The sequence below is a fragment of the Cynocephalus volans genome, chromosome 6 (assembly GCF_027409185.1).
Source record: "Cynocephalus volans isolate mCynVol1 chromosome 6, mCynVol1.pri, whole genome shotgun sequence".
NCBI classification, from domain to species: domain Eukaryota; kingdom Metazoa; phylum Chordata; class Mammalia; order Dermoptera; family Cynocephalidae; genus Cynocephalus; species Cynocephalus volans.
In genome coordinates, this window is record NC_084465.1 from 112,694,117 (window position 1) to 112,706,337 (window position 12,221).

The 12,221-nt window shown below is 46.9% G+C and overlaps 2 protein-coding genes across 2 annotated transcripts in view; one reads left to right on the forward strand and one right to left on the reverse strand.

Moving 5' to 3' along the window:
* Window positions 1-3,805: 3,805 nt before the first annotated feature.
* Window positions 3,806-4,472, forward strand: LOC134380661 (cytochrome c oxidase subunit 6A2, mitochondrial). The gene is made up of 3 exons (XM_063100726.1): window positions 3,806-3,958; window positions 4,105-4,241; window positions 4,345-4,472. Exons 1-3 carry the CDS (start codon window positions 3,886-3,888, stop codon window positions 4,426-4,428), a joined length of 294 nt encoding a protein of 97 aa, XP_062956796.1. The 5' UTR covers window positions 3,806-3,885; the 3' UTR covers window positions 4,429-4,472.
* Window positions 4,473-5,764: 1,292 nt separating this feature from the next.
* LOC134381011 (integrin alpha-D-like) overlaps window positions 5,765-12,221 on the reverse strand; it is a 32,955-nt gene continuing 26,498 nt past the window's right edge. Inside the window, exons 20-29 of the mRNA XM_063101104.1 lie at window positions 10,423-10,539; window positions 10,230-10,309; window positions 10,037-10,120; window positions 7,724-7,802; window positions 7,455-7,562; window positions 7,266-7,343; window positions 6,966-7,079; window positions 6,723-6,824; window positions 6,364-6,474; window positions 5,765-5,878 (exon numbers count right to left, since the gene is read on the reverse strand). Coding sequence (XP_062957174.1) covers window positions 5,765-5,878; window positions 6,364-6,474; window positions 6,723-6,824; window positions 6,966-7,079; window positions 7,266-7,343; window positions 7,455-7,562; window positions 7,724-7,802; window positions 10,037-10,120; window positions 10,230-10,309; window positions 10,423-10,539 — 987 coding nt within the window. The remainder of the gene's footprint in view (window positions 5,879-6,363; window positions 6,475-6,722; window positions 6,825-6,965; window positions 7,080-7,265; window positions 7,344-7,454; window positions 7,563-7,723; window positions 7,803-10,036; window positions 10,121-10,229; window positions 10,310-10,422; window positions 10,540-12,221) is intronic.

Here is a 12,221-nt window from a genome sequence, read left to right on the forward strand (position 1 = left end):
TTGTTTTTGCAGCTGGCCGTGTAGGGATCGCAACCTGTGACCTTGGTGTTTTAAGGCTGTGCTCTGACCAATTGAGCTGACCGGCCAGCCCTTCATCTACACATTTGTAGTAATGAGATTACCACAAATTTCCAGGATGGTCACATCAATTTTTCAGAAACATCAGTGATAGTACAGAAAGATCTTCTAGGGAATCTTCAATAATCAGCATTTACTGGTGGCAAATACTGGTTTAGAAAACATCTGAGATTAATAAATTACCATTTTAAGGCCACTTTATAAACCAGCTGGCCTAGTGGACACAGCACACGGGATGTGAGATAAAGGTCTCACAGAGGTTTCAAACTCTGTCCGTGCCTACCAGCAGTCTGAGCTTGAGTCGCACCTGTCACAAAGCCAGCGGAGCACAAGTGAGCAAGTATGGCTTGCTCGGCCAAAACACTCGGCGTTAGACATAGTCTTGGGAGAAATCAGGTCTCAGCGCATGGATTTATTTTGATGTGTAACACTACACTATTATGAAATGGAAGAAGAAATAAACATACAAAGACTCAACCATTAAACCTTCTAGCAACTTGTGCTATATATCTCAATGGGTAATTTATTTGACTGACTTCATTTTAACAAATATTAGATTTCTTCACTTCAAGTGCTCATTAAATTTAATTCATTAAAGCCATACATACTCCAGAAAGTTTATTCAAGACATCTATATCAATCATAACTGCAAAAGAAGGCACAAAAGCTTTAATAGAACATGGATCACACATAAACAAAAAACCGTGGATCACAGTACAGAAGAACAGTAATCAGAAAGTCACTGGTAAAAGCTTAGAGATATGCTGCAGTTTCACAGAAAACATTTAGCAATAAATGAAGATTTAAAACCCCATCTCAAACTGGCTTTTCCACTGGGGGATTTGTTATTTCATGTAACTGAGAAGTGTAAAGGTACAGATCTTTCTCAATTCTGGCTTATCTTGAGCCAAGGGTTCAAGTAATTAACAAGGTTATATCTCTCTCTGTCTTTTAGGTCTGCTCTGAAAATGGCTTAACTATTGGCTTTAATCTAAGGCCCCAGCCTGAGGCTCCAGCAGCTCCAAGTCCAGTTGAAGTACTATTGTGTCCCAATAGTCCAAGAAAGAAGTCCCCAAATGAAGACTCATGGACTTGTGCCCTTCCGTTGGGTAGGCTTGAATCATGTGGCCCCTTTTGGAGCTAGAGGAGGGAACCGTGAACTGTGAAATCACCCCCTCCTACCCGCACCTGAACTGTGGAGGTAGAAGATGATTTCACAAAGAAAACCCTGGGTGTAATTATCAAAAGCAGCAGCCATGGACACATAGGGCAGACCATGCAAGACAACAGAGGTCCAGTGTAACAAGTTTCTAGCCCCTCCCAAGGACAGAGGGAACTAATAGCTTGTCTTCAGACTCTATCATCCTAGTGCCCTAAGCGCACTGGTGGGCTCCACCCTGATTCTGTCTGAACTCCAATTCCCTTTACTCTCCATCCTAGCTAGCCCACATGCTGTATCATAACACAATGGTCTTTCTGGGACAACTTCAATTTCAAATATCCTGTCCTAGGGCCCACTCTACAAGAAAAATTTTTTTCACCTGAGAAGTTGTGAATGAACTAAACAAAATTTATATTTAATAAGTCACACGTTATAATTGATCTTTGCTTTAGAAAATATGGTCATGGTATGTAGTATCCCAGGAAAGAGGGACAAGAGAAACTGACACTGAGTTGTCCCTTCACACCCTTCACCACCACAGCTGAGGTATTTCTGAAAAGGGCCAGGATGCTGCCCATGGGGTTTATTTAACAACTGGTGAGTTTGCGCTCTCCTCCACCTAAAGCAAAGGAAAAGCGAAACTGGAAGCTTTGGCTGCAGCCCAATTAATCAATTGTGTGAGAGAGAACTATGAAACGATCTGCAGGGGGCAGTTCTGCACTGCCACTGCAGAGAGGCAGCTCAGACAAAACCATGATCAGTCCAGAAAAGCACAGACTACCGAGTAGAAGTCTCTGGGAACTTGGGCAAATGCACCACATGATGGCAACAGCAGCACAGGACAATCACGGCCCTCAGAGCATTCACCAAGTCCCAACAGGAAAAGGTCTCCCACGCTGAGAACAAAGGGATGGGAATTCCCAGGGAATTGTTGGGCAGTGACCAGCAAAACTCTGAGGGGCCATTGAGGGGAGAAAGAGAGCCTAGAACTTTTTCAAGAAAAAATACCTGTTTCATTTCCGTTTTCTCTAGGAGCCATACGTAAGTAGCAAGGGGATCTGAGGGGACTATGTGTGGAGAGAGGTGCCGGGTAACCTTAACTGGCCCCATGTCCTCAGCAGCAATTCCAAAGTCCAACTGGGAAAAAGCTACTGTAGGAAGAATTCCATTACAGTTCAGTGAGGGCTCAGGAATAATTTAGCAATATTGTATAATATTTAATTGTTCAACATTATTTTTTTAAGAAAAGAAGCAGCAGAAGTTTATGAAAGTTAAGTGGAAGCCAGCGTTGTTTATTAGCAACAAGAGGAACAGGTATAGAGCCCCTTCTTGAAAATGTACCCGTCCTCATTTTTCTTTTATATATCAAATTCAGATTATATATGTGTGTGTATTAGATTCACATTAGGTGCATCAGCCCTTGATCAAAGCGGTAGGCATCCTGTTGGATCATAGTTCCAAAAAGGCATTTCTATAGGGTTAACCAAAGTAACATGGTGCAAGCATTCAGAACACCTACCTCATGCCAAGGTCCATCCGGGTGCTGAGGACGGAACAGTGAGCAAGTCAGATATCACCCCTGCCTGGTGTGGTAGCTTTCCAGCAAACTGCTTTGATACAGTGTTTATGTTGGTTTTCTTCTTTCTCCTCCAAGTAGTCATATTTTTCACACTGAAATAACATATAGTGCACACTTGTCAGGTTTGTGGCTGGTCAGTATCTTTTGAATACTCCTCCTGTATTTGGGGATTTTCCCCACAATACAATTCCTGCCTCCCTAAGGCAGAAGCCAGAACGCAACATCCCAGCCTTTCTCACAGCTTGGGCACAGGCGATGACCTACATCTTGCCAACTAGTGCACCCATGTGATTCTTTGATTCAGAGGAGAGAAAGAAACTCAAGGATACAAACTTCATGAAGAACCTATTTTCAAGAGAGGATGAGGCTGGAAGAATCTGGCTTTCCAGGGCAGTAGTACTGAAATTTTTGGCGTCCAGCGTCCAGCAGTATGAGCCGTGGTTCTATCTCACTGCAGGTGGCCCCTGGGACAGTCTGTTTCTGGCTGTGCAGGTTGCGGGCCTCTCAGGCTCCAGAGACACTGTGAGCTACCTAACATTTGCCATTGCTTATCTTTTTTTTTTTTTTTTTCTATTGCTTATCTGTTAAAGTTAGTGGGAGTGAGTTCCATTCTTTGCAAAAAACTGTGACTAATACATACTTGTATACCGAATTACTGTTACTTTATTGAAACTTTAGAAAAATCATTTAAGGTACAAAGCATTACACAGTTGAAAAAAACTGAGACTCGAAAAGACAAGTCATTCTACAAATATTTATTAAAGGCCTACCATGTGCCAGTCACTGGAAATAGAGTACTGAACAAAACGGTTCCCCACAACTCGAACAAAAGGAATAGCCTATTGTACTTTAAATGTTCCCTTGCCAAAATAAAAGGCGTGCTACAGCAGCTGTCCAGAGAGGACCTCATGCCAGTCAGGCCCCTTTTTAAATATAGAAAACCCCAAAAATAGCCACCATGTCCAGAGTCAACAGGTGATTGGCCCCACAAGAGGGGAGGGGAACCTAGGCCTCGGTGAAGGAGAGCAGAAGGACAGTGCCGCCGTCCCCAGCTCCTCTCTCTGCCATGGCTCTGCCTCTGCGGTCCCTGAGCCGGGGCTTGGCGAGCGCGGCCAAGGGAGGCCACGGAGGGGCAGGAGGTGAGTGCGGCCGGGGCTGACCCTATGGCTTCCTGACCTTGCCCTCCTGTTCCCTTCCACCCCTACCCCCGCCCCGCCTGCCTCCGGGTCCGGGCGACACCCCCCAGCGGGGAGGCCGCTCTCACCTCGCCTACCCTCCCCCCCAGCCAGCACCTGGCGCCTCCTGACCTTCGTGCTGGCGCTGCCCAGCGTGGCCGTCTGCACCCTCAACTCCTGGCTCCACAGGGGCCACCACGAGCGCCCCGAGTTCATCCCCTACCACCATCTGCGCATCCGCACCAAGGTAGGCGGCCGAAGCCTCAGTACCAAGGTGGGCGCGGGGGCACGGGGACCCCTGGGCAGGGCAGGCGCTGATGCTAGCCCTCCCTCCTCCCCTCTCTCCACAGCCCTTCTCCTGGGGGGACGGCAACCATACTCTTTTCCACAATCCCCGCGTCAACCCTCTGCCAACCGGCTACGAACGACCCTGAGGCCCGGCGATGGCCCGGGCGCAATAAAGGTTGCAAGCTCGGTGTCCGCTGGCTGCGTGGGCGCCGCGGGCGGGCGGGGGGGGCGGGCGGGCGGGGGGGGCGGGCGGGCGGAGGGGGCGGGCGGGCGGGCGGGGGGGGCGGGCGGGCGGGGGGGGCGGGGGGGCGGGTCCCCTCGGCGCATGCGTACGGCGCGCTCGGGTTCCACGTGCTCTTCCCAAGTCGCTGATGTGGGAGGTGCTCGAGGGAACCTCCTTTAGGAACAGGTGGGAGATCCCTGCTCCCCATCTCGCCTATTAATAATTAGGACTTTAGGCCATAAAGTGCTTTTACCTACACAGAATCCTCACTAACTCTGGGAGCAAGGTATCATTTTGGTTCTGCTCCTCCAGAGGAGGAATTAAATGACTTGTCTGAGTTCGGGCCACTCGTCAGAGGCTCTGGGGGAAGCCAGGGCTGCAGGCCCCGAACTAGCTGTTCTCGCCTGACACACGCTTCCTGGACCGACTGCATCCGAGAATTCCTGCTCTCTGGTGATAACCCTGATTTTAACCATGGGCTCTGCAGTCTTATGTGTGAGGACTCATGACCTAACTCTGGGTTTGCAATATTTTGGTCATTCTCTATAACCATCTTTATTGGGTTTTCTGTATTAGTTTAGGAAATCAGATGCTCTTTTCTGGAAGCCTGGCTCTCCTGGCTTCTGGGAACCCCATTTAAGAAGCATATTGGTTCGAATGAGCTCTGAACATAACATTCACCTCCTAGGCCAGTCTTCTCACTTGTCATTACTAAGGAACCTGAAGCCTGTGCTGAAACCCATGACCAACACACACACACACACACACACACACACACACACACACACACGCGTGCGCATGCACACACACACACATTCTTCCTCTTATCCTCTTTCCCTTGACACTACTCACAGCTCCATCAAGAGAAAATGACCTTAGGCCCCAGTCGCCTGAGAAAGTGAGAGAACTTTTTCTATAACCACAAGTAGGTTTCCCCAACTATTCCTAGAGCAACACTCAGGTCCCTGGGTTAGAGCTCTTCCATGCAAGGAAAATGTGTTATAAATATCCTCGTTTTGTGTGACAATTCTTATACATATGAAACTTTATGCTGGCATCATGCCTGCTTTTGTAAAAACTAAAGAAGTTTGACAGATATGTAAAAGGATAAAAATCTTTCAACTCCTTGATAAATTGGATTAGCACCTGATCAGTTTCTCAGGCCTGTCCCAATCCCTGTAAGTAGATCCCGTGGAAGTGGATTTATAGGTGGAGGCAAGACCAGCCATAGGGGTAGAGATCAATAGAAAAGTGGATTATTAGGACAAAGGTATGTTTGGGGCCTCACAGCTGATGTCCTCCCCGCTGAATGTTGTAGTGTCTTCACGCTTGTCATTCAACATTTCTTTGTACCGACGTATGAAGAAGCCAAGCTGTGAGGGAGTAAGTCAGAAAATCTGGGTGAGTGAGAGGAGGAAAGAAAGTTGGAAGGAGGAAGACGCTGAGAGACAAGAAGAGGAGAAGGAAACTAAACTAACTCATATTGTGTGACAAAACATTTATGGGAACAACAGCTATCATGTATTGAGTATCTACTGTGTGCCATGCACAGTGGTTAGGCACATAATCTGTAGCAGAAAAGCATAGATTCTAGAGTCACACAGATCTGTGCACATACCCTGGCCTCATTTCTGTCTCGCTGCAGCCACTCCGTGGTGTAAGCATTATTATCATTTCAAAAATGAGAAACTGGCACGGGGAGGTCGAGCAGCTTTCCTAACATTAAACTGTATGTGACAGAGCCACATGTGGGCCCAGGCCTGCCTGACTCCATAGTTTGGGTTCTCACCATACCATCCTGTCTGTGGGAGGCTTGAGTTGGATGCTGGTGGTGTCAAGAGTGGGATGAAACCCTCACCTTGTACAGTGTGACTGCGATGAGAGCCAGCAGCAGCAGACCTCCCATGGAGCTGCCCACAACCGGGGGGACAAGGTCGTGGACTTCATACTCTTCTAGCACCGTCTCCATCTGATTTGGGGATCAGAAAGTATCAGACTTTATGCTTTCTCAGACTACCCCCAAGTCCCCCAATCTTTAACTCTCCCCCCACCTTCCCCAGGACCTGTTCCCAGGGGTGAGACACAGAAGCACTCATGTGCTTAGGGACAACTGTCCTGCACAGAGACCCTTACCCCTCCTCCCTCCAGGCTACAACCCCCCAACCAGCATCATGGATTTAGCACCAGCCTGGCTACTGCCCACCACACACTCACTACCTGGGCTCTCATAAACACCTCCTGTCCTGGAAGCTGGAAGTACATAGATGTGTCAAAGGTGATTTCAGCCTCACTCACGACCAACACCTTCTTCTGTTGTGTCTGCAAAAGAGGGAGGGGGGAGCTGTGGAATTAGCTCTGGGGATGCTCAGATTTCCAGAAGTGTCCTGGCTTGAGGATGGGCACAGACACATCCGGTCCCACCCGATCTGGGCGAGGGGCTCTGCTCTTGGGCCTACTCACCTGGCTGACCCAGCCGAAGCTGAGGTTGCCCTGCAAGATGAAGTCAAGCTCCTCCTGGATGCCAAAGGAGGGGATGTCACAGCGGAACCTCAGACACTCAGCAACAGAGCAGTCCTAGGGACAGAAGAGGAATGAAGTTGAGGAGGGTCTTCACTTAGGGAGGGACCATTTGGGGTCAGATTTGGGGTGGGGAATAGATGAAAAATTACAGAATGTGTATTACTCTGCAGTCCAGCAGTACATTTCCCCGTATCCCCCAATGTGGGCTGGTCCTGCAGTGGGGGATCAGGCCTTTCTCACCAGCACAGGTGTCCTTTGAATCTGGGTCAGGGAGTCAGACTGCTGGGGAGGCTCCCTCTCTGACACACAGGGGAGACTCTAGTGAAAAAGAGACATACTGAGCCACAGAAGGATCAGCCATCCCCTGGTTAGAGGGTGTGTGGTACTGTGGGCTCAGACCCTGAAGAGAAAGGAAAGGTGGGCAGGCACCTGAGAAGGGGTCTGCACAGCCACATCCCACACAGCCATGCCATTCAGCAGGATGGGAACCCAGAAGTTAATGCTGATGGCCAGATCTCGCTGGCTCAGGTTATTCACCTGCAAAAAATCGAGACAGAACATTATCGTGGTGCCTGGAGCATCCCAAGCCCTGCTTCTTTCCGGGCCCTAGCCTGAGGCTCCTCTCCATCTTTGCCCACCAACTTCCAACTGTATTTGTACCATGGAGGGGCAGACATGGACATTCCCTAGCCTCTCACACGATATCGATGTTCAGCCTCTTTCCTGCTCTTCTTATCAGAAGTTGAAAAGTTGAAGTACTTGGTGGACTCTTCCTGCCTGGAGAGAAAAGGCCTGTTGGTGAAAAATAGCCCTGAGACTGTCCCCAGTTGTGCCCTAGACTGCCACAGGGAGCTCCATTGGGCCTGGCAGATGACCCCAGTAAATAATGATGGTCCCCTCATACCTCTGCAGCCCAAGCTTTAGCTCCTATCCCCCCATTGTCCTCTGCCCCAGTCACCCAGGACTACCAGCTCTGTCCTTGATAACCGTGGTTCTGTCATACCACCAAGACTTTGCTCAAGCTTTGTCTTCTGCTTGGAATATCCTTACCCACTCCCCTTCTGGGAATTTTTACTTAAAGTCCCAACTTACACATTGTTTCTCGTAATGCATAAACATTTTCCCATGGGAAAAGGTATTCGTGCTGCTTTCTCTAGTTAGGTACGTGTTTGGCCTCAGATAATGCTTGCAGAGGCTGCGCCAGAGCAAATAAGCCTCAGGGGACTCTTGGGTATGATAGCTGGATCGCTGAGGAAAAAACAGAGTGAGAGCCACTCCACGTGGGAATGAAGAAAGCAGATGTGGTCATCCCAGGGCATGTAAGTAAGTGTGAGGAAAGATGGTGGATGAGCACAAGCCCAGGCAGGGGACATGAGTGCTCCAGGCTGCAGGTGGGTTTCTGTCCATCCATCCATCCATCAATGGCTTCCTTAAGCAACCATTTACCATATGCCAGGCTGTGTGGTTGGCCCTGGAGATTCAACAGTTAGGCCATAATCATCTAAGGTCTCAGTAGACAAGCAAAGGGACCTGTACTTTTCACCAGCACCTGGCACACAGAAGCAAGGCCAGACAACACAGAAACTCCGTGGGCCCCAGTGGTTTTCACACTATCAGCAGCTTGGTGATTAAGTACACACAGGCTCTGGTGCCATACCACCTGGGTTCACATTTCAGGTCCACCACTTCCTACCTGAGTAACTTGAGGCAAGCTACCTAACATCTCTGGATCCCTGTTTTTTCTCTTTAAAATAGGGGTGCTAATAATATCCCTACCTGTAATAGAATTGTGATGAGGCTGGCATGGTGCCTAGCACATAGTGAGTTCTCCCTAAACGTCAGAGTCTGTTTCCCCCTTAGCATGCTAGCCTTCCTCTCTGCTCCCCACCCAACCCCTTCTCTCTATGCTTCAGTTTCCTCACTTTAAAGTCTTCCAGTTCTAAACCTTTTTTCAGATCTAACCAAATCACCCAGCTCTCCCCAGTCCTCTGAGAGGCATGTAGAATGTGGCCATGGTCACAGGTGCTCTTGATTTCTTTATTGGTAAAAATGGGGATAACAATATAATTATTGGTTAAATGAATATAGTTAAATGAATGTAAATATATGCAGAGTAGTTAAAACAATGCAAAACCCCCTCAACAACAACAACAACAAAACAATGCCTGACATATTGTAACTATAACTGTAAGTTCTTGTTGTAATTATTTTCCTAAGGATAAAAGGAGAACTCATCCATGTAGTTTGAAAGGGCAATGACACTGCTTGATCCGCCTCCCTAGTTCCCCTAAAAATCTATATACACACAATCAGAAGCAGCAACAGCAGCAACAAACTCTGCCCCATGGTACTATTACAAGCTTCTGAGCAGCCCTGTAAACCTCTGGAGGTTAGACCAATGTGTGAGGTCCCTGGCTTTGCTTCCAGCCTGGCCTGACCCTGCTCTTCAACCCACCTTTAGAACCCAGAGCTGCAGCCTTACGCTTACCTTTCCTGTGGTCTGCCTCAGCCTTAGGGCTGTTAGAGACCTTCCCAAGAGTATGTCACACCTCTGCCCTCATCTGAATTTTATAGAAACCTGACCTTTCCTTTCCTCTGTGTGGTGACAAACCATATCCTGTTGGGCACAACCTCCCCAGTTCAGAGTGCTTAGAAAAGCCTTGATCTCAATCTAGTAGCTTTGCTTCAGCACATTCATGTTTAGCACAAAGGGCAGGATTGGTTTCATGTTAAAGGAAGCCTGCATTTTGGAGGGAGAGGTGGAAGTGTACAGTGGTGGTAAAATGTGTGTGTCCCACCCACAGGTTCAGATTCATCAGAGAAGCAGCAAGAATTATGGTAGATAGTGTTATGGTATAAATATAGCTGGTCACCCACACAAGCATTCCCATGTGAGGAATTAGGGGGCTAGCTTAAATACCCATTATCAAAAGAACAGGGTGGGCTGCAGAGGAAGGTCCCAGGCTTGAAAGATAGTCACAGGTCCAAGGGGAGAGCCAGGGATTAAGCACCTGCTGATCACTGTGTAGACAGCATATTTTACTGGGAGCTCCAGCTGGAAGGTAGTCTTGCTGGTTGCAGGCTTATTATTCTCACTGGAGAAAGACAGGAGAGCCCAACTGGGAAAAAAAATCCAGGGGAGGAGTCTCCAGGTGGGGCATGAAACTGGAGGGCAAGGGACACACAACACCTAGCCTGGCTCACCTGCTTGCATTGGCCCTAATGAGCAACCTTTCTCCCAGGGTGGCCTTGTAGGAGACAGCGAATGTGACTATGAAGATGCTCTGAGGGAAGAAGAAAGAAGGAATGGGGGTAGGAAAGGTCAGAGGGAGTGAGGAAAGGGAATGGGTCAGGACCAATGGAGAACAATGATGAGGATTTGGGGTGAAGCACTGACATTAATAACCTCTCGGAAGATGAGATGATTCATGCTGCAGCTACTGCTCCTCAGGCCCTCATCCTTAGTGAGCACTGCCTCACATGCCAGGCACAGTGGGCGCTGGTGAGGTTGCTTCTAGGGGAGAGTATGAATTCAAAAAAATTACCCCCATGCCTATATGGGCTTGATATATAACAATGGTGGCATTGCAGACTTGTAGGGGAAAGGCCAGATTTTTCAATGAATGGTGCTGGGAAAATTGGCCCATACCTAAAAAGAAAGAGAAGGAGAAGAAAAGAAAGTGAATCCCTACCTCACACCATACATTAAAATAAACTTCAACTGGATTAAAGATTTAATTGTGAAAAAGCAAAACTATGACACTTTTAGAAGATAATGCAGGAGGCTATTTTCATAACCTTGGAGTAGGGAAGTATTTCTTAAGACCCACATACAAAAATCAACTACATTCAAATTAAGACATTCTGTTTATTAAAGGGCACTGTAAAGAGACTAAGAATACAAGCAATAGGATTGGGAAAGATATTTGAACACACATGTTATAGTTTGAATGTCCGCTCCAAAGCTCATCTGAAACTTGGTCCCCATTGTAACAGTGTTAAGTGGTGAGAGATCCAACTATAGTATTTGGAAGGTGGGGTCTTTGAGAGGAGATTGGATCATGAAGGCTCAGCCCTCATAAATGGATTAATCTATTCATGGATTAATGAGTTAATCATTTAATGGATTATCAGAGAGTAGACTGCATAAGTATAAGGAGAGGAAGAAAGCATGTGGATATGCTCTCACTCAGTACCCCCACCCACCATGTGATACCCTGTGCTGCCTTAGAACTCTGCCAAGTCCCCACCAAGAAAAATGCCCTTTTCAGATGCACCCCTTGCAACTTGGACTTCCCAGCCTCCAAAACTGTAAGAAATAAACTTCTGTTCTTTATAAACTACCCAGTTTCAGGTATTCTGTTAAAAGCCACAGAAAACAGACTAATACAACATGTAACTAGAATAGGACTAGTAACCAGAATACATAAAGAATGTTTACAATAAGAAAAACATGGGTAACCCAGTTGAAGAATAGAAAAAAGACACAGACAGACACTTCCCCCCAGAAAAAATCCAAATGACCAGGAGATATATGCAAAGTTGCTCAGGCTCACTGGAGAAATGTAAATTAAAACTGCAAGGAAATACTGTTACTCACCCACTAGATTGACAAAAATTATAAATCTAACAATGCCAAATGTTGTAGTGAATAGAAAGCCACAGGGACTCTCATACACTGCTGATGGAAGTGTAAATAGGTGAAAATACTTTTGAAAATGGCTTGACTTTACTTACTAAAATTGAAGATACACATACCAGTGAGTGACCCACCAATTCCATGCATGGTATATACCTTTCAAAATACTATGCATAGGAGCACCAGGATATATACTCAAGAATGGTCATGGCCAAAATCAGGAAACAATTCAAATAGCATTGATTGTAGAATAAATTGTGTTATAGTCATACAAAGAAATTCTATATAACAAGGAAAATGTTCTATAGACACATGCAACAACATGGAGAAATCTCACAAACATAAGATTGAGGGAAAGAGGCAAGACACCAAAGAGTACACACAACATGTTTCCATTCATATAAAGGTAAAATATCAGCAAACTGAACAGTATTATTTCAGAATGCACTCATGGGTGGTGAAACTATAAAGATATACAGAGAAATGATTATCACAAAGTTGGCATAGTGATTAGTGTCTACAACCTTCAGGGAGAGGGTGAGGTTATGATGGGGAAA